At 37.6% G+C, this 22856-nt stretch overlaps 1 protein-coding gene across 3 annotated transcripts in view; it reads right to left on the bottom strand.

Annotated features, from left to right (window-relative positions):
* Positions 1 to 22854, bottom strand: part of NUCB2 (nucleobindin 2) — a 29972-nt gene extending 7118 nt beyond the window's left edge. For 2 of the 3 annotated variants that reach the window (XM_026078987.1, XM_026078990.1), the window contains exons 1-7: positions 22624 to 22854; positions 10503 to 10646; positions 9053 to 9160; positions 7446 to 7572; positions 3605 to 3708; positions 1927 to 2112; positions 1200 to 1290 (exon numbers count right to left, since the gene is read on the bottom strand). In XM_026078987.1, coding sequence (XP_025934772.1) covers positions 1200 to 1290; positions 1927 to 2112; positions 3605 to 3708; positions 7446 to 7572; positions 9053 to 9160; positions 10503 to 10646 — 760 coding nt within the window. In that variant the 5' untranslated portion in view covers positions 22624 to 22854. Of the gene's footprint in view, positions 1 to 1199; positions 1291 to 1926; positions 2113 to 3604; positions 3709 to 7445; positions 7573 to 9052; positions 9161 to 10502; positions 10647 to 21067; positions 21144 to 22623 lie in introns of all 3 variants that reach the window. The other variant, XM_026078988.1, reaches the window with a different exon arrangement.
* Positions 22855 to 22856: the final 2 nt, after the last annotated feature.

Raw genomic sequence — 22856 nt, 5'->3', positions numbered from 1 at the left:
AAAATCTATACAAATATGCAATGCTTCCAGAGATCATTGTAGAATGACTTTTGACAATGAATGCAAAGGAGAGAATACTTGATAAGTAATAATCCATCTTTTATGCTATATTCTAGTCAATGTTGTTATAGTACCTCTGAAGTTGAAAGAGGATGTCTACTTTGAATGACTGTTATTATGCAATAGTTTTGGTTAACTGCTTCAGAAATTTTGATATACTAATCTCTAAGGCAAAAGGTTATTTTGGCCATTTCTGTTTCAGTAAGACTTGCATGAAAAAGCTACTGAAAAAAATTTCAGAAATTTTTCTTTCAAGATCTCTAGAAAGAGAGAAGAAATATGGTCTAATAATTACTTTCTATGTCAAGTACCTAAAATTCACAGTACATTTAATATATTCTAAACAGAAACAAAAGATCAGACTCAAGTTAGAGCACTTTTCTTCAGTTAAAGCATCTTCTGTGGTTTTAGTCAAATTCCACGCACTGTTCAACCCTTCACAACCTAGTGTTAGGCATGCCCTGCTTAACGGTATTTTATTATGCAGCATCTAGCAATGTCAGGATATAAGGTTACACATTTATCTAATTACATTTAAAGCAAAATGCCCATTGAGATGAACAGACAAAGTCCTTGTCTCTGGTACTATTTCATCATTTTTAGTTGCAGACTACTCAAATGTAGAAGCAATTTTGGGAGCATTTTGGCTTTGTTTGTTTGTTTTTAGGGACTCCTGCAGCGTCTGATGGGGCTTAGTACTTCCATGACTTTTTGAAAGATAAGGAGAGACTGGCGCTTAACCACAGAGAAGTTGAAAATGACTTTTCTCGCACACATTTCTGAGAACTTATTACCAGCACATGGTGTGTAAGCAAAGTTATAATTATAGACAGCCCTATAAGTATTCACTCTTCCCTGAAGAACCACTATTGATTACAGGTCAGAGCTACATGATTTTGTGAGTATTTAAACAAAATTCTAACATCTACAACTTTTAAATGCCATTTGACATCTTACTGGTACAGTAAATTTACAAACAATACAATTTGTTTTCTCTTCTACACTCTCTGGATTTATTGAAATTGCTTGAGTTACAGGATTTCCTCCTGGCATAAAACAAACATGCTGAACAAACACTCTTAGCAGAAGATAACAGACAGCCCCTTGATTTGTTTGTTAAATTAAACTAAGCCTCTTACCATGTAATTTGAAAAATGTTTTGGGGTCAAATTCATTAGGATCTAGTCCATCTGCTTCTTCCCACACCTCTTTCAGTTGATCTTTGCTTCCCTATAGATTGATTACAAAGAAAAACTATTCAAAAGATGATTCAGTGTAATTTTACTGCATTACCTTTGCATTACAGTTTCTCAAAAAGGCTTTTTTTGTTTTGTTCCAACTAGATTCAATGGAATTTTCTTTAACCCCCTCTTACTCATGTCTAATACTTGCACTAAATAGAAAGGCCCATGGAAGAGGGAGCATCAAGGAAACACATACTCAGTGGAAAGGACCATCTGTAGTAATGCAGCATGGCTGGACAGACTCATCTAAAAGTAACAGCTGAAAGGAGTTCAATCAGTTTGCTTTTTCAAGAGCAAATGGTGCTGCGATGCAGTTCCTTCCAGGTTAGGCATACCATGAAGGCATCCTTGCAGTTTTGAATACCCTGCTGGCTTCCCCCTTATGAGTTTTAGCTTATGCTGTTTTGCCAGCATATAGCATACCTGCACAGGAAAAAGGGGTGTACAGCAGGTTTTGTAATGCACTCAGCATTGTTCCCGCTCTCTGCTCCCAGTGATGTCAATGAGAGGAGAAATAGGCAAATGCTGAGAATAAACATGATACACCCTTCTCTTTATTAGCTTTTTCTCTCTGGTAAGCAAAGTTCCTTCTGAACTGTATAAGAACAGACTGTGGCCTTACAGGATGGTGAACTTTAGGGTGATCTCCATGCTTTTTCTTCATCTCTTCAAATTTGGATTCCTCTCGATGTCTCTTTTCTTCATCGAGTGTTTTTAAATACTCTCTCCTCTCATGTTCTTTCATCATCTCATATTTCTTAAATTCTTCATGGCGTGTCTTATCATAGTTTTCCAAGTCACTTGTAGCCTAAAAATAGATATACACACACACATGATTATGTTAAAAGTATTGTTCAGTTCTGTGGACAAATCACCCATCTGTGGACAAAAACAGCTGTATTGCCATTCTCCTGTTAAACATGAAGACTAGTTGGGGGTCCCCTCTCACTTGACAGTGATGTAGAAACTTCTTCCTCACTTCCTCTGTCACCTTCACAGAATTCAATATGCAAGGGTTCAGCTGCTAGGCACCTTCAGAAACTATACAGTACTGTAAGGAGGCAACAAGGCACCCCTTCTCCTCAGTTAATAATCAATTAACTCAGGTTCAGTATGTCCCGTACTAATTACTAAGAACAACTTTGAATGGTATTATTGACTCCTTGTTTATTTCAGAATAAGAACATTTGTAGCTTATCCTACAGTTTAACATACCCGATAGTCTCTCCATTATTTACATTTTAGTTTTCAAAGTCACCATACTTTTTGAAAACAATTCTTAAAAAAAAAGCCCCTAAAATACCCATTACAGTCTGTCAATATCTCAGCTGAGAGATGAGAAGGTAAGAAGAAAAATTCTATAATAAGAGAAAACTGCCCAGCAGAGGATATGCCTCTCCTAGCCAGAGTTTTTCCATAAGTAATGCTTAGAAATGGCAAGACACTTTATAAAACATATATGTTTTACAGCAAATTGGGAGAAAATTTTCCAAGGGGAAAAGACTGTAGTACTGTGGCAAGTTTAAAATATTCCTTAGTTAAGAAAAAAATTTCTTCCCGTTTACTGTGAAAACATTGTCAAATTCTCATCTCAGACTTGCAGTGCTCTCTAAAGCTTATCTGACATTAAAGTCTTTTTCCCCCTTGGGAAGTGCATTTATTCTAGCAGCTGAAAAAAAGCCAGGCCACGCTTAACTTAATTGCATCTCCCTAATAAATATGGACTGGAAAAAAAAAATGCCTGTAATTAGATACTGAATCTGCTAAACCTAATGTACATTGAATGCCATGCCCAACACATGCAACTTCCAATATTCATATCTGAAATTCTACCATGCTGTGGTTTTGCAGCTTGACATATACACAATAGATCCCAAAATTCAAATGCCTATTTAGGGATGACTATTTATGTCATTCTGTGAGACATCTAAAATCATTTAGAAACAGAAATCAGACTTCAGAAATCAGAAAATACACTTGGGCAAAATGTGCCCCTATCAAAACTGTATTTAATTTAAATGCTTTCAAGAAAGCTGTATGTAATTCCCAAGTTGTTTGCAATGCATGCAAATCCTGTTAAGACACCACTCTCAAAATTTAAGGGCCCTTTCAAATAATGCATGCTGACGACAAAGTTTTCAAACATGAAATGGAGACAATTGATTTTTTTCTGAAATTAAGAGCTGCGTGTCATTTATAAAAAGTGGTATACATAAAAGGATTTGCTTTCACCACAGGAAAAAAGCATAATAATAGCAAAAAAAAAAAAAAATTTATAGTAGTTTATATCTAGCACTCACTGCTTTGATCAACATATCCAAGTCTTTAGGTTCAAACGTGTCAGGATTTTGATGGTTCAGGTGCTCAAACTGTTTAAGGAGAGCCTGATGGTCTAAGCCAGTGTCTGAAAGAACAAGGAACAAATGTAAAACATGTTAAAACAAGTTTGAAAGCAAGAGAGATCAAGAAGTTAAACTTTCATACAGGAGCTTGTGCCTTGTAAGTACTTGAGGCTCCCTGAGGACTGGATAATTTTTCACTGTCAGAGGAAATTATAGCAACATTTCTAAAGTAGCTTTACCTGAGGGAGATCAACAAATCTGACAGCAATTTGTACTGTCTTCCTTTTGACATGTCAGCATTGCACTGTACACCACAGTTTAACATGCAGAAATTAAAGCTTGTGGTTTGGCCAGCAAATTTACAAGCAAACCAAGCTTCACATACCAAGACAGACATTTTGTTCTACTTCTTTTTTTTATACATGAGATATAATAATGCACCTGACTATGCTTCTGGTGGAGTTATCTGTAGTATCAGACCTAACAACCTGCAGCTTTCTCCTGAACTAGAAGTCTGGCTCTCTACTGCCCTCTATGTTTTGCAAATGACATATCTGGCCAAAGATGCAAGTAAAATATGGTATAAAATTGTATCAGAACAGATGTACAGAGATTCAAAGTCCATTTGTCCAAAATTAAAAATGCAAGACAGTGGGGAGTCAGTTCCTGTGTCTAAAAGCTGTAAATATTTCTTTTTTCTGTATGAGATGGACTATACCAACAATATAAATAAACAATGCACCATAAAAACAAATTTCATTTCTACAAGACTTTTCTAGATGTTACTGTGGTTTCTGATAGTTAATGCTAGTTAACAATACTCTCTTAAGCAGCATATATTTCGATATATTATGTGTAACCATTTTGACAAACTTTTACTAGATGGCTTAGGAAAGACAACTTGATTTGTGGGGAAAAAAAGTTTGGAAAACATCATTTTAAACTTGTCACCCTTTGGTAAATTATTTGTCTTCCACTCTATACTGTGTTTGGTATTATCACAAGCCAGCAAATGCTGGCTGGGGCATATTTCAACCATCATTCCTCCCTAGTGAGATCATAATTTCTGTTGAAATAAATACTCTCCTTAATCTGTTTTTAAAACATTTTTTAAAGTGTAGTAATAGGCTTAAAAAACGGTTTTCCTCCACTCCTTATCTTTATAGTGAAAAGACTAATTCTATTTGATGGCATTTACTTGCCACATTACTGCCTTATCTAAGACTTGACATGGAGGGGGGAGAAAAAATCCCCCAATCCCTGATATTCTTATGTCCTGTAATGATCAGTCTAGCAGGATCTCAGTTCAAATTCTAAAAAACATGATGCACTAGGACTGAATATATGGAAAATATAATCTTCCTTTTGTTTTTTTTAAACCTATCTGAGAGGGAAGTAAGTTTTTTGTTTTTTTTTTAATATATATAAACAGTATACTGTTAAAAGCAAGATAGAAAACTGGTGCTGCGTGGGAAAGATTAACAGAACAAATAAAAGGAAATCCAACGGCTCTACATTTCACAACTATAGAATGCACTTTTGTACATGTTTCAAGATATTGCACAGGTATATAGATGCAGTTGTATTTTATAGATAATTTGGCTATACATGGTGTACATGGTGTGAAGTATTCCCTGGCAGGGCCCGTTACTTTACAAACTACAAACTTTACAAAGTATTTTTACACTCTTGCTGTTTTCACACATTAGTAGTCATCTGAACATTTTAAACTGGAATCATCTATTCCTGTTGTCTCACATACATAGCATCTCACATTTATACAGTAATGGAATCTATGTATATGCCCGATCTGTTGTGGAAGAAAAAAAAATTACTTTTCTAAAGCATGCTCTGTTAGTTATCCCTGATTTATGGAAGCAGAGAGGGCTTCAAGTAATCAGTACATTAAACTGTTTTGTTGGGTTTTTTTAATTCAAATACATGTACACACAGAAAAGCCAAATTTGTTGCAGTTCTCTACTAGAAGTTAGGAAACAGTTCTGATAAACCAGTATCATTGGGGTTTTTTTGCAAACAATCAAGAAGTCTTCTAAAACTGTATGCTGCAAAGAAATGAGGATATTTTGTTAAGTATATACTTAATGAATGGTTTTCTATACAGCCTAGCTTCTGAGGCTCTTAGCTGCCACTAGGTATCTACAGTGTTTTCTGTCATTAACACACGCAGCATACATACATCCACATAAAATGACTCAGTTTGGGTATGAGCTAAGGACATAGTAATATTGACCTTTTGGGGCAGCAAAGGTTTAAGGAGGATTGTAAACAGACATTCTGCTACGCAAAATTACTATTCACACAACTAAGTATCATTAGCTGCTGCCAGCTAGCTCACTGCGAGCGTCACCATGACGTCCTGGAACGCTTGCCTGCACTAGGAGCATGGGACCAGGCTCTCGGTAGCTTAACAGCAGCCTGAGGAAGATGAACACGGTGGCATGTGTGTGAAGCAACGCACTGACTCCTCTGGAGGGGCTACTGCTGGACTGTACTCTCTGGCTACCGCTGGACTGCACTTTCTGCACTAGAACTTTCATTAAAAGAAAGCACAAAGGACAGAAAAGTGATCTAATGCCCTCAAGCTAATTTTGTATAACTGTTCATTAATTATACTATGGTAGCACCTAAAGACTTCACTAGAAAAGTACTATACTAAAAATACCTTCTTTCCCAAATGATTTTGATCTTTTCCTGACACTAGTAACACCCCCACACACCCGTATTTGCACACACATACTTTTCTCCAGCCTACTTGTTGCCTGTAAGTTAAGCTTAATAGTATTAGCAGTAGCAGAACCTTATTGGAATATTCTAAAATTGATCCGTTACCAATTCAGTTCAGTCGGATCCCACCCCTAACTTGCAGAAGGCTTTTAATGTGCAAGAAAATAATCTGCATAGGCAAGTTAAGCACTTTTTTTAAGAGTTTCTTTGTTAAAAAGACAGGTTTTTTGGAAACAGGACCATGCAATTTTTCTTTAGGAACTTTGTCGAGCAACCAATTCTTTTAAAAAAGAAACAGCTAATAAGAAATTTACTGAATTAGTTCTAACTGGAAACTTTGCAATCTGGAATTAAAAACCCTCCAATACTAAGAAGAAAAAAGAATAGCACCATTTCCCCCATTCCCCACAGAATAATCAGAATCCTAAGAAACCTGTATACTTTGTTCATATAAAGAAATGGCCTGAGTTTGTACCATTGCATTACCAATTAAAAAAATGCTATGAAGAAGCTTTTCCATTCCAAATGTTTTTCTTTTTCTTGGACCTTAAAATTGCTACAAAAAATAACAAAAATAATCCTTTGAACTAAAATGTTTAATGTTTGTTATAAATCTGTAAATTAACTTTTATTGGTGGAAATGAGGCTTAAAAAGAAAAGAAAAACTTAGTATTCTTTAACTGACTTTAAAAAAAAATTGGTTTTCTACTCTGTAAAAAAAAAAAAAAAAAAAAAAAAAAAAAGCTGTGTCACGTTCTGTTCTTAAACCTGGTCCTGCCATGTTGCTAGTTCTCCATGAGGAATGAGAAAATTGCAAACTTGTCATAATCAGGTTTTGTTATTTATAAAATATAGATGGCTTCTCTCCTCTCCCAGTTTTACTAAAAAGATGGGCCATTACTGGTGCTAAGCCAGCTTAGAAAGCAGGACACACTTACTTTCAGCTTACTTCAGTTGTTATTGTTGACAACAAAGCATAATTGATGGATTTTGGGCACCTGTCCAACACAAACCCATCTGTTAATTTTCCTAGTTTCCTAGTCTGTATTCTTACCTTGAACAGAATCCATTTTAGCTTTAATTAACATTCTTAATCTTGCCACCTCTTGTCTTTTTAGTTCATCCAGTCGTGTTCTTACATGGTGGCTTACTAAATCAAGCTCTCTGCTCAGTTTTCCACTCTGTCAAAAAAAAAAAAAAAAAGTTATCTATAGAAACAAAAAGAAAGTAGTCTTTAGGATTCCCACTAGACATGAGCTGCAAGATAGCAGATTGATGGCAATTTTTGACAATTCTGTAGCCCACACTGCAAGAATCTCAAAAACTGTTCAAAAAGACTATTCACATCTTTTTAAGCCTATGGTTATAGAAAGAGGGGAGTCCTAAAAGCTTTCTGAAAAGAGAATTTCTAAAAATCTTAATGCTCCAAAGAGCGTAAGTAAGACCTTGAAGCAAAAATCACCTAATGACATTTCAGAAGTGACAAATTTCTTGGCCAGCTGTTCTCAAATTAGTTCAGAAGAGCTGCAAGACCAACACACACAGTGCTATGTTTTTCACCCTCTTGATGACAGCCATAAGACTTAACAGGAGATGCAAGCACTGTGACAGCCACAAGGAGCGCTACAAGAATATTCTATCGGGCTCTGGAAACAGATAGTAAACTTCAAGGGTTGCACTGCATGTAGCACAGCCGAGAGAGGAGTCAAAAGATGCCAAAGGCAACATCAGTAATCTTTGTGAAAGGAAATGCAAAAGGCAGGATCTTCTCTTTAGTCTATCATCTTAGACCATGTTTCCTACCTGCCCCTTGCTGAATCTGTAGTTTGTGAAAGGGAATGTAGAACAACCACCAAGAGCCAGGCAGTGAAGCAGAAAAGACAAGGCTGTGGTGAGGGACTGGAGGGAGTACTATACGGATGGCACCAGAGAAAGGAGAGCAGAGGAGGCAGCCACAGTTCAGTCTTATTCCTACCCACACTGACATTATCTCTAGCACAAGTCCTCAGTTTCCCCTGGCTTCAAAATCTGTCTTTCTTGTAATTCTCTTCTGTGTCATCATATTCATTTACGACATAGTATCCTCAGCTCAGAGGGGAGAAGTCTTTTGGTGGTGCTTTAACAGTGATCTAAATCACCCAGCAGGCAAGAGCAAGTGGGAGCTAAGCTAGCAGCAGTTTCGATGTCAATGAAGGTACACCAGCCTGTACAGAGTCTGAAACTGGCCTTATGTTACTGACAAATCCCCAGTTCTTGCCTCTGACAACGAAAGTTTAATACTTGACAACGGTCACAGAATATTTACCTGTTCATTTAGAATGTAAAAGCGTATTTAAGACTTCAATTTCCATTTTGCTTAACAGCTCTTTACCTCAACAAGAAATCTGAAATAAACTGTTTTTTTGGTAGCTAGGTAGAAGGTAGAAACTGTGCATTAAAATATAGATTTTCTTTATTCAAAGGAACAGCAGATCTATTCTCCTCTGACTAAAGACAAAGATCTAGTAAGAGTTCAATACCTAAGTAAATGAAAAATGAAAGAAGAAATTTAAGCCCACAAAAATTGAGAGGAGCATGAAGAAAAAAAGGGAAGAAAGAATACAGCATAAATCTTACATGATTATGGATTCAATTATTCTTAATTTAACTTTTTGTACCTACCTTTATTTCTTCTATATCAGCAGTCTGGAGTTTCTCCCTGAAATGCTTATCTGTTTCCAAGACATCTATTACTTGCCTGAGATATTCATCATAATAGAGCCCCGTATCCTTCAAAAAAGAATGTTAAATTTAGAAAAGAATATAATACCACACATTTTGTTTCATATAAGTCCAATGATTAAATTGAATTAAACTGAAACTAGAATCTCAGCAACACAATCGTAATGCTCTTTTCATGTATCTTCAGTTTTTCTGGTCTGCACCATTGCCCTATAACAAGTTATATTGTTATGATTCATTTATTTCAGTAACTGAAAAGGAAGAGGAAAAGGGTGTTTAAGAATGCACATGATAAGCAGGTGTCTGTCATGTTAACATAGGGTTTTTTTTTTTTTTTAACTGTGTAATTCATTTGCTACATAAATCAATAGCAGTTCAGAATATTGCCCATTCTCCATTTCCCCCAAAAGCAGAAAAAACTTTGAGGCTATTTAATGCATTTCCTAGAAAACCTTTCATAAAGGCAGCTGTCCCCAATCTGCCAAAAGCAACCACCAGAGGTTTGACTTGGCACTAATCTGCATGTCTTCCAATAAATATACAGGTAATATATTCGGGAAATGTTTAATGTAAATATGGAATCACTGAAACTGCATTGCTGAGGGCAGACAAACCAGAGGTCCACCAAGGGTTCAGCCTAATAGGTAGATTTTACACTAGATGAATTAATGTTCCTATGACATAGGCTATACTCTTTTTTTCCCATGAGGGTTTGTGGCAAATAAAACACTCTCCAGAAGGCCACTCCATTGAAACAGGGATTGTGCTAGGACTCAATAACCCATTTCGAAAAAAAATTGCGCTTCAACTGCAGAGTTTATTTGGCTTTCAAACATTATTGTTCATCAATTTAAAAGCTGATATTGGAGTTCTGTTTCTTGACAAAAACAATCTGCACTTCAGCAAATACAAGATCTCAAATGTCTTTACTTAACACACTTATAGTATTCACAAATACAGTTTGCAGCTGAGAAGACTTCATGCCAGTAAAAGTTAACTGTATTTCCCTGACCAAACATTTTCCTGTTCTCTTTGAAGCACCCAGCTGGAATTGGTATTCTTATCATCAAAATCACTGAATGGAATTTCCCAGGCCATCACTCAGTCACTTGAAGAAAATCTCTGTTGAGCAATAAGCAGTTCTTCCCATTGTAAGCTGGGGGGATTCATTCCATTTGCCACCTCACCTTTAGCAGCTCAGGGAAAAGAAACTAAGAATTGAAATACCCCACCATAGTAGATGGTAGACCATGTGACAATATTGGCAAATATTAGTTTCCTTTCTGCACATAACTCCAGTACATTTAAATTTCAGGATGGGAGTTTGATATAGCCAGATTACTGACAATTAGTACAAAATATTCAATTAGATTAATTTCATTTTACTTACTGGATTTTCTATTTTTTCTCCTTCTGCATGGGCTTCTCCTTTAACTTTTGTCTTATCTATGTCTATAGGTACAGCTTCCAAAGCCATTAGGAGACATGTCATCAGCAAAATACACTGTTGTGGCAGGACTGATTGCCACTTCATCTGAAATAAGAACAATTCACAAAAATTAACATAAATGATGATATTGTACTGTATTGATTAGAATTCGTTGATATTTCTACATAGACACTGGTAATAACCTACTTCTCACACATTCTATTGCTCTCAGGGAACACTAGAACTCAAAAGAATTAAATACAAATGTTAATTTTTAAGGTCTTTATTTCACAATTAGATCTGCCCAGACTACCAAAGTTGTAGGTAATCTGGCAGTTGTGTAGCAAAACTAAGTTGTATTCTAAATAGGGAAAGGTTTTTAATATGTTGTCAATGGCTCTGTGAAACAGGTCAGAACACCTAACATTCATACACTTGTTTAGAATTGTCAAGTCTTGCATAATTAATATTGATGTTTCTATTTTGAGCCTATCTTTGCTGAAGTTATTGGCAAATTCCTAATGATAACAGTGGAAGCTGAATCAGACCTTTGTGTAGTAATGCCAGTAGTTTTATGTTTCAGTAATGAAGTATTTACCAAATTTGGAGTCAAGATCCTCTCCAACTTTTATCTCCAGGAAAAGTATTTTACAATCCATGTTATATCTGTGTTTCAAGTTGATTGGGACTTCCAGAAAAGGGGTTCACACTGCCTCAAACTGTTGCTGAGGCTTCCATTATGTCAGTCTCCCCCAGACTTTTTTTGGTGTCTGATACGGGGCAAACTCGCACATAGTTTGATGAGCACCAAACACTTTGAGAGTTCCTGCCCTACATCTAGTGGCCTATTTGCTCAAAATTCAAAGGAATTTTGTTTTGACACTTTTCCCTCTCCGTCAAATTTGGTTGAAAACAGCCCAATTCATTCAGAAATTGTTAGGAGTGAATACATAAACAGCATGAGTACGAATAACTTGTCATTACGGGGAATCCAGCTAAAAAAATTAATGATGGTAATCCAGTATCTGAGAGTGAAGACAGGCTCTTATTACAATTTGGTGATTACTGTGACAGTGCCCAGTCTTTGGATATTCTATAAAAAGTTTCAGCAAATTCCATTGTTAAGTTAGCAATATAAATCACCTCTTGGAAAGTAAAAGTTGTCATCTGAATGCTGTCTATAATTAGCTTAGATATGTCAAAGACATAATATTCAATAAATGTGCACTCAGACAAATCAAAAGTACTCTTGCTACAAAGAAATCTTCTGTACAAGTGTTTTAATGAGCCATGTAAATAATTCTATCAGCAAGTACTTAGATCCACTGGCAGCAAATCATTTTTGAGACAAATGGTAATTACAGTGCCAGTGCCAGTTTTTCTGGCTATATGCTATGGTGCTTAACAGTGAAGCATTACTTTCTCTTGGATTAAGTTGCCTCTTTACTGAGGCAATAAATATACACAATATTTTACCACTGTTGATACCCTTTATCCACACAAATAATACTTGAAAGAAAGCACTCTTACCAGAAAGAGATTGGGGCTTACATACAAGATGTGCACAGACATTATTATCTCTTTTGGTGAAGAGTATGGAATAGGTGGAGATTAAAATACCACTTATCCAGCTTTTGCTTTATATGTCAAAGGCTTGAGAATGACAAGGATTCTCTGAAACTATTTTCTTCTTAGTTCAAATACTCAGCAAAAGGAGCCTAGATGCATTCTGCTCAGTTACAGCAAATACCTGTTACTTTCATTTAGAAAATGGCCAGCATCTGCTCATTAGCAAATGGCAGGATCTATTGTTGCTGCCCTATTGAGCTTATTAGATTCAATGTCAGCAGCACTGTCAGATCTATGACAGCAAGTCAGAATAGGTTTGTCTTGGTCATTCTTTTAAAATAAAAACAAAACAAAAATCTGGATTGATTTGCTGGAACCAGTAAGTTAATTTCTATACAAGCTGTTGGCTTGCACTGACTTTATAGAGCTGATGCATGAAGGAGTTGGCTATTCACAATTGTTTTTAAAAATGCCCAAGTTTCAATAAGAAACATCTGGTCTTTTTAATTACAGAACACTTTTTATAAATGCTGTGCCTAGATTTGTAATTTTAACAAGAGAATGTAAGATTTAATCATAGGATATGATAATAACTAACAAATAGTAGGTTTCCAAGCATTCTGGACTTGGTGTAGATGTCAAGCCTGAGTACTAACTGGGTAAGTTCTATAAACAGAATTTCTGAGATAATGGACTTGTCCAGAAGTTTCCCTTCCTATCCGCACATATACTGGATCTTCAAGCCAGGCTAGACTACTAGGGTAGATCAACAAAGCTGCCAGGAAGTCATGAACTGTACCAGAGCTATCAGTTGAGTTTGTATCTGTTAGTGGCACAGCTTACTACCATACAGTGCAGCTGACGGTGGCATAAGCTACTATATGCTATGTGGGCCAGCAGTTCCTTTAGCTGGCAGACAACCATCATTCTACAGTCACCTCAGAATTTCTTCTGTTTTGCATGGACAAAATCACATAATCTTATCCTTCTCTCTCCAAAAGTAGATTGCCATGCCTGGTGTTAGAGCCACTCTTTGAACACTAGCCTGTTATTTTATTTTTACTGAGGCACTGCAATACATCTGCTAACATATAAGCACAGCTGGATCCTATCATAAGCTTGAATGCAACAAATGGAAAGCAGAAATAGCTTAACCCATGCAGCAGGTTGAATAAATATGTAAAATAGTGTTTCTGTAACCAGACTGCCTATAACACGACCAGCCCTCATATTTATAATCCAAGCTTCCGCAAGAACATACCAACACTGTTACTGCATAAGAGAAAAGAACCTTCTAGCCCTGGATCCTGCCTGCAGAGACAGGTGCTTAGGGATGGACATGAGAAAAGAGTGATACTTCCTGTCACTTCCAGACTCCCTTAACCTGTGACTCGGGGCCTTTCTTAGCTTCAGATTGTACCTTTTAACAAACCTCAGTGGATTTTTCTCTCAATAATTTATTCAATTGATTTTTTGAAGCATAGTAAGTTTGTAACATCTACAATAGCCAATGGCAAATAGCTCCACAGATAACACACGTTGTGTGAACCATCCTTTCGTTATGCTACAGATTTTATTGGAGCAATGTTTCTTAACAGGAAAAGCTTATGAATTCTATATGTAGGCCTGATAATATTTGCAAGACCAGACAAATATGCTCTGTGTTTAGAGGAGTCATTGCCCAGACTCACAGTCAGAAAAAATGTACAGGTAAAACAAAAATCAACCTTGCTGAAAATTCTTCCTAGGTATGAACTGAGCAGCCTAGTAAACTGGTAAGTAAAACACAACAAAGTAAATAAATAAGTAATAAATAAATAAGCAGGAAATCCAGGCAATGGCTATGAACCAAAACAAGACTTACAAAGTACATGAGTTTAATAACTATAATCTCAGTATCTTTAGACATGTTCTTTCTAAAAAAACATTATGCATGTTTTTAAATCTTCATTTAATGAAACTGTAGCTTCTGATAATGCTAAAAATTTAAGAGTTATGTAAGTCTTCATTTAAAGAACCTGTAACTTCTGATAATATGGATAAATATCTTCCCAACTCTAAAGTATTTTCATATATGCAAAACTGATAGTAATAAAAGTAACTTAATGCTATAATAAGCCACTCTACTTATGTAAACACTATTTTTTGAAAATCATATCACAACCACTATTTAACGTGCTAATTTCATGTAAAACCAACAGGCCATCCAGTGGGCTGAACCAGGGCAGAGAAGCCAGGAACTCAACTGCTAGCCATAGTTATGGCACTGACTCAGTTTTTGCCTACAGCAAGTACTGAAGCCCACACTTTCAACACTGACATCTGTTTTTTAATCCATTTTGTAGACTATATAAATAATCTTTCTAAAGTTGCTTACCTACGACTTCTAGTGACACGAAAAATGGTGGAGATGGTGATTGTCAGTTTAGGCCCCAGGTGCAATACATTGTTAAATCTTTAAGACTTTTTCCCTTGCTACTCAGGAAAATGTTACATAAAATGCCCAAGCTGAACTGAATCAACTGAGGCGTAAGTAAACATGTCATCTACCAAACCTCATGTGAGGGAGCAGTAATCTCTAGCAGAGGTTTGGGATAGGCAACTGGAGCTGTAACATCTGAAACTCTCTCTGCAACAGGCAGCAGAGCTTATCTGTCAAAAGCCCTAATCAGACTAAGTGCCACTGGATTTGTTGACTTTCAGTGGGATTTGTTCTCGTAGGCGATTTCAGTTCCCTCAGAAATACCAACCTCTGTAATTACACAGTCACATAAAATAGGAAAGATTGGATTATATCACACTATGTTCTTCACATCTATCTAGTGTCACATACTGCCCAGTAAGGAAGGTTATCTACTGCCCATCAGGCAGTTTTATTTCAGACTGTGCATAGGTTATCTTCATTGTATCCATCTGTCAAAATAAGAAAAACGAACAAAAAAAGTAAGTACCAGGAAGAACTAAAAATCAGAGAAGACCAAAATGGGTAAACAAACAAAAAAAATCACAATCCTTGCAGCTAATTTTGCAAACATGGGATTTCCAGTAGTATTTTGAGGAACCCAACTGTTTACACAATCTCTCCTATAATGAGTAAGTTGGAAATACGTCTATTAGAATAGCAAATAATAACCTAGTGAAGACAAAGTTACTGGATTTAGACATACTATAGTCCAAGACTATATCATCAAGACTACCTCTATAAAAGCAGCTAAGACGTGTCAGCCTTTAGAGTGTGACAGTCAAAACTGTGAGTCACTGAACACATTCTATTCTGACATGTATTAGAGGAGATGAACCAGGCCCACTGCAAAATCTGACATTAAGTCAGCTGCAAGAGAAAACTCAGAGTGATTCTCAAATGCAGCAACTGGAGGGAAGAGTGACAAGAGGGTGGATGAGAGGAAAACTGGGGTTTCAGGTTTTGCTCCACTGAATATTTTACTATTAAGAATTCAGCCCACTCTCAGCCTTTTATCAGCTACCTTCAGCAGCTCCCCACTTTTTTTGAAATCCATTCCTAGATGCCCATCCCTTCACAGGCATTTGGGGGGAATCTACAAATCTGAATCAGGGATATGGTTTCTTCTACAAGGACTAGGCGCTGTCAAGTCAACACATGATCACAGTGTTGCAGAAGAGAAGCAATATTTGCATTTTAAGAGGAGGACCCATGTCAATTTGGTCATTGTCATAGTGGTACGTAATGCACAGCATACATCCTTGTGCACTGCCATGGGAGCCTTGCTCTTCCCTATTATTATTTCTCCTAAAGCTATGCAATTTCATAGAAATATAAATTATGTGTTATGATTCTGCCTAGCTGGAATTAATAATTCCCTGGTTGCTTTCTTATGGATAGATGGACAGAGCTGAAAATAAGGTGATTCCAGAAAAGGCCATGTAGCACACCTAGATGAAAAGGCAGAAAGACTCTACCGATGTCAGAAATCAAACAGACTCGTTTTTCCAAATTAGCTAAGCACCACAGTGCTAGAGGGATAAACAAATAATTGTTTGTAACATATATATGCAGAACTAATCATAAAAATAGTGCTATACAACTGAACAGATACTGCAGTCGATAAAGAAAGCCAATATCCTAAGCTTTCAGGGAAAATGAAAAAATAAAACTGCTCTGGGTAGTAAGAATTAAAGAAAAAAAAAAAGCCCAGAGTAAGAGCTAGAAGAATGAAATACTCAGCAGAAAAGAGAGCCACCAATGTACTTGCATGAACAGAAAAATACAATTGAAACAGAAAAGAAGCAGGCTGTCTGCCAGCAACCTTGATCTTGATCCCACTGAAATTAATCACAAATTCCTATCGACTTCAGTGGAACAGGGCTGGACATTTGAATTGTATTGAGCTACGGGCTTTGAAAGATGACTACAAAATGCAGCTAAAGGCTTGTTTTAGCAACATTAAACACAGCATTAGCACACCTATTTTATATCACGTTTTTAATATAAATATGAAAATTTCCTTATCATGCACCTAACTACTATTGCCCAGAAAACAGCATAGCTCAGGTAGTGATGACTCCACCACCTTCTATCAAAGAAACAAATATTTTTTAGAGCAGTAGAACCCAATGACAAATTTTCAAAGACTGAGATACGCAAACTCATATAATGGTATATAGTGTCTGCACATACATAAACCCAGCAGATTATCTGAAGCAAGACAGTATAACACCGTAAATCTCATGTTGCACATTTACACTTGCCAAACCCGTGTGTACTATCAAGGGAAATATAATCATAATTCCAAACTTATAGAATATGCAAATAAGCCTACCTATTCATAAAATTTGACCCACACCTGCTGTATCTGATATGGAAGTAATTAATTCTGTGTGAGATACAGCTCAGACATGTAGGATGAAAGCAATATTCTCTATAATCACGACTATACTATGACTTCCTATTTTAATTCTGTGCTTTGGAGATGTGCACAATCTTCATACAAGGTGCTGCAATTAGAAAAATAGGAAAGAGATACAATAGATCTACTGATCTTCATCTTTCTAAGAATATTCTAAACTTAGGACTGGAAGGAGAATATTACAAATATTAGATCTAAACTATGCAAAGTGCTCCTTCAGCAGTTTGAGCTAGCCATCTAGCGTCTTTCAGTGTGATTTCACTTCTCTCAAACAGTAACAATCATATTTGTCCATTTTATAAGGCAGTTTAAATACAGAACGTTTAATTCCAGGTATTTTTTCTATTTCCTTAAAAACGATTTACACAGATGTTTATTAATTGTAATAAGTCTTTTCTGAGATGTTATAATGTTCGAAATAGGCAGAAACAGAGACTATTCTTCTGCTGTATTTTCTGTTTGGAAACACCAGAAATATCAAAGTTAGCTCCTCCCTGTTTTTTTGGGGAAGATCTGCTGCATGGATACTGTAACATACGATGCCTTAACCAAGGATCAAAGTCAATTAATCTACATTTAACACATCTCCATCAGAATGTCAGTCCTGTGAGCTAAACTGGTATTAGGACACCTAAAAAATGGCAGAAGTTGAGAAGCAAGCGCAAAAAACCCTTTCAGCTCATGAAGCTTAACTATAACTCTGGCTGTGCTGACAATGTCCTTTCATTAAGTCACCAATTCTCTAGATCTACATTTCTCATTGAAAACGTGAGCAGAAAACCAAATGAAAAGGGCTAGAGTCTGCAATAGTTTTCCCTTAACATGTCATCTTTCAAATTATAGAAACACCTGCACCCTTCTCTTTCCAAATTTGAGTTTTTATCCTTTAAAATACATACACATATATACAGTGTGTATATATGTATATACATAGCATATATACATATATGCGTGTGTGTGTATACATATCCATAGCATATTTTCCCCTCCCTCATCTTTCAGTAAATGTCTCATTCACACAAGGCAGTAACAGTATTCCTTTCATTATTCTTTGAGCATTTCTTCTCTTCTGTCAAAGTTGTTCATTAATCCCCATGATTCAGATGTTCCTCCTTGTTTCTATCCATCATTAGCAATATCCAACAGGTTTCAACCTGGACATGTTGTCCTAATCTTTTGTTAGAGTATATACCACTTACATTCTAACTTCTCAGCATCAGGAGACACCCCTTACTGCCTTTCAAGCAGCTCTTTAAGACTGCATGTACATATGAGTTTATATAAAAGAGTACTGTTTAACTACCTAAAGGTAGTAGAATCATTTCTTCTCACCCTGTTTAAATTCTTTTCTTTTGATTCTTGTATTTCTGTTCTCGTACATTTTTCCCACTGCACTTTATCTGCTTTGTTCCCATGATTACAGTTAAAAGTTGGTTCATACAACAGCTTCTTTTTCACAGAATCACAGAATCGCTGAGGTTGGAAGGGACCTCTGGAGATCATCTAGTCCAATTAATTAATTAATTAATTAATTTTTTCACCTCCTCAGCAAACAGAGCATGCCTCAACTGTATGCAGTACAGCATTTGCTGACAGAACCTTTTTTTTTTTTAAACACTTCAGCTGTTTTATTAAATGAGTCACTCAAATGCCGGGAAATACTGTATAGTAGCACAAAATATGAACGTTCAAATGTAAAAGAAGTGAGTATTATTTACCAAGGAACTTTATGTCCAGAAGTAATATGGCATCAAATCAAATAATTTATATGGCCTGCTCCTACACTTGCTTACTTATGTCATAAGTAGTTTTAAAAGACAACTGTTATTTTTTCTGGTTTCAATGCTTTCAGTGTTAATAGTTCATTATTTAAACACCTGTGTGCACACACAAATACATAAACATATATTTATACACTACCTGCCTCCAAGAAACTTCTCTATCATTATAATTTCAGAAAAATAAATACCAGTGCCTGCAAAGCTATTTTACCAATTGAAAAATACTAGTGCTGTTGAAAAAAAAAAATTTGCACAATTTTTTCAATTCTTTTCTGTAAAGCTAGCTCCTAAAAATGATTTATGAGGCCAATACACAAGCAAAAACTTGTACTGAATTAATGCGTACTTGGACAGAATTCTTATCAACTTCAAAAGCATTTTTTTTTATTTTACTGGAAAGTCAATAGAGTTTTATACTGATATCACTACAAATACAGCTTCCTGTATCATATGTTCACATATAAAACAAAACACAATGACACACCTGGAATCTCACAAATACACTTCATAAAAATACAAACAGCAATTCCTCCAACACTGGTGTAAAAAACAACCAGATTTTAAATATGCTACTACTTGCGACCAAAATATTGCCTAAACCCTAACCTCAAATTAAAAATTATTTCAATTACTACATCATCACCCACTAATACATATTTTGCTCTAGATGATCACAAAAAATTATGCTAAAGTAAACTGGGAGTTCACCAAGACTTCCAGTGGTACTTTTTTTCTCCACTTGGTAAGAATATAGAATATAGCTAACTGGAATCAGTGTAGAATTATATGGAGCCAGATTTAAAAATATTTAGGCACTTAATAATAGCTGCCTAATGACATTTATTTCCATAAGTTGCTAATTCCCCAATTTCTACATGTTTAGGAATCTGAATACCTGTAAGTGTCCTGCTTTTGGTTTATAGAGATAACAAGGCATGAGAAACATGACCATAAAAAGGGCCTAAATATTTCCTGAATTACCTATGAGGAGGAAAAATATTTACAATTGAATATGATTCTAACAGAATGTAATTTCTCTCATTATTCCAACTGTCAAATCATGTATAGTACATATGAACAAATACTGTTCCTGTTGAAATTAACATGAATTTTGCCTCTGATTTCAGTAAGAGCATGATTTGGCTTAAGTGCCTGTCCAGAAGGCTTGTGTCTAGTATGTATCTCACAGGAGCTTCAAAGAGATTTCTTTTGCTTACAGAGCAAACAAGTAGACAGGAGTACATAATAAGACTAAATAAACACCTTTGTTGTACAGGAGTTCAAATAAAGGCAACACTGATATGGCCTTTAAAGTTAATAGTAAAGCATGTTATCTTTCTTTTGTAAAATACACATTTGTTTAGTCAGAATATCACCAGAAGTATGGGTCAATATTTTCACACCTCTGACATTTGATTCAATATAATATTTTACATTTTCATTATCTCAAAGAGCAACCCCCCTCCCATTTCATGATTACAGTTGAAGTTATATACATGTCACTTGGGGGCAGCTTTTGACCTGGCTTATATGCACCAATAGTAAATGTTCAGCTATACTATGATTATTACATGGCCAAGTTAAGGAAACTTCTCCTTAAAGCAGTCTTATTCTGAAATAATCCATTTTTTCATGGCTTAGTTTTTATTTGATTAGTGGATTTTTCTGAATATAATTTCACATGCCAAAATAGCAAGCTGCCAAACTTTATTCTAGCATCAAGCCACAAGCAAATTTACATCAGAGGCCTATATTAAATGTCTTTGCTTCCAAAAGTTAATGGAGGTTTTAGGCGGACCAATGGGGAATTTTAGTATAAAATTTTGTGGGTTTTGGTTTATTTTAATTATCTTTGTTAGAAATGAATGAGATTCACATTGTTCTGCTACAATACAATTTGTTTAAAGACAGACTTATGTGATGATTTGTATATATATTTATCTTTTCTATTCTAAAATAAAATACTGCCACTCTCCAAAAGATTACAGTACTGTGTAAAAGGAAAATACATAATCACAGTTAGAAGTTACTGTATGTAATCAGATTAACAGTTTGCTGCCCATGGAGGATCTTGCACTGTGACTCTTACAAGATCACCATGTAACAACTGATAGAAGAAGATAAAAGTGGATCTTAAGTGCTCACAGAAATGTGGATTTTCTCTCAAATCCTTTTGAGGAGTCTAAGTGATGATTAATAAAAGTTACTCCAAAAACTGGTTCTGAGCAAATTTCAAGTGGCTCTTCAATTCCTATCCAGTCTTTCAAGTAGGAATTTTCTCCATGCTCACCTTTTTAGTTGAGAGGGATAGTCATTTCAAAATTTGGGGTAGAATTGCTGCAATGTTGAGTCAATAAAGGGCTTTCCTTGAGAATGGGAGAAAAGAAGGTAACAAACAAAACCTAAACCAACTTCCATCTTGAACTCAAAAACCACGGTGCTTCATTTTTTGTTACTATTATAGTCTAATTTTGAAAATGCTCAACATTACCTTTCCACAACAAGCACTTACAACTCAAATATCAGAGGCTGTAGCCAATTCCTCCTACAAGCTGACCCAGCCATGTTACCAAACCTGAACTCTTTTGAAAGCCATAGCCATGTTCTTTTCAGAAAAGAAAGGAAAGAAAAAAGTTCTCTACAGTCATGAATTCAGCCTTTCCTCTTTTACAATATTTTGTGAGCACGGTGGCTAGCCTGACACTACAATATTTTACCTAGTTCCTCCAGTGGTACTATAGTAAGCACGATGCTATATTCTTTTTAGTAAAACCAGCCTTGGCAGGGACAGGGGAAAATGTAGTCTCCTGGACAAAGCAGTGTAAGTTTTTACTGTGGTTGTGCGATTACCAGCCAATCAAGATTTTGCCACTGCAAGCTAAGCATTAATTTCTCCTGGTACTTTAAAACTAACCACTTATGCATAACTCAGTGGGCTGCTAAAGCGTTACTTCTCGAAGAACCATTAACTCTAGAGGACTGCACTTCAGCATAAAGGCCCGAGGAAATGAAACCTGAGGATTCTCCTAGTGTACAGCAGAGCACAGCTATTCACAGACCCCCTGGTACCTCCCAGCCCCCGACACAGCTCGCGGCGCGGGCTGCCGGGCTCTTCTCAATCTGCCTGCCACGGGCTGTGCGGGCGGGCCCGGCCGTGGCGAGCAGCGTGCGCACCTGTACTTTAGCCCAGGACGCTTTGCGGCAAACTCGGGCCGCATCTTCTCCCCCTATTACTGTTACTACTGTCTTTTTTATTATTATTATTTATCTGACAGAAGGGAGAGAGTTTAAATCCCCAGGGGGGAGAGCGCCCGGAGTCCCCTGGCCCTGCAGGGCGAGAGGCCGCCTCAGCCCCCCCGCGCGGCCAACGGCTCTCCCTGACAGGAGCCCCCCCCACACCCTCCCCCGCGCGGCCAACGGTTCTCCCTGACAGGAGCCCCCCCGGGCGGCCAACGGCTCTCCCTGACAGGAGCCCCTCCCTCCCCCCCGCGCGGCCAACGGCTCTCCCTGACAGGAGCCCCCCCCACACCCTCCAACGGCTCTCCCTGACAGGAGCCCCTCCCCTCCCCCCCGCGGCCAGTAGCTCCCCCTGACAGGAGCCCCCCCCCATGGCGAGGCTTCCGCCCCGTTCCGCGCCCGCGGGGCGCCTCCCACGGGCTGACCCGGCCAAAGCGGGGCCGGCCGGGGGGCACTGCCGCCCCGCACGCAGCCAGCATCAGGGCACATGGGCTCTCCGCCACCCTCGGCCCCGCCACTGCCGCCCCGGCCGGGAGGGGAGGCGAAGGGCCCTGGCCGAGCCGGCCCGCGCACCGCCCCTCGCCTCAAGCGCAGGGCGGGCGATGCTACCTTTCCCTCGCTTTGGTCCCGAGGCGGCGGGAGAGGAGCCGCTGCTTCCCAGGGGCGCGACGTCTCCTGGGCGTGGGGCTGGAGAGGGGCGCAGCCCCCGGACGTCCTCCCGCGCCTCTACGAGGCTCGGCTCCGATCGGCCCCGATCGGCTCGACAGCACGGCACGGCACGGCGGCACGGCACAGCAGCGCTCCGGCGGCCCCGGCTCCCGTTGCCATAGGGACCGGTCCCG

This window comes from Apteryx rowi, unplaced genomic scaffold (assembly GCF_003343035.1).
Source record: "Apteryx rowi isolate R43461 unplaced genomic scaffold, aptRow1 scaffold_49, whole genome shotgun sequence".
NCBI lineage: Eukaryota > Metazoa > Chordata > Aves > Apterygiformes > Apterygidae > Apteryx > Apteryx rowi.
This window is presented reverse-complemented; position numbering and strand designations above follow the sequence as displayed.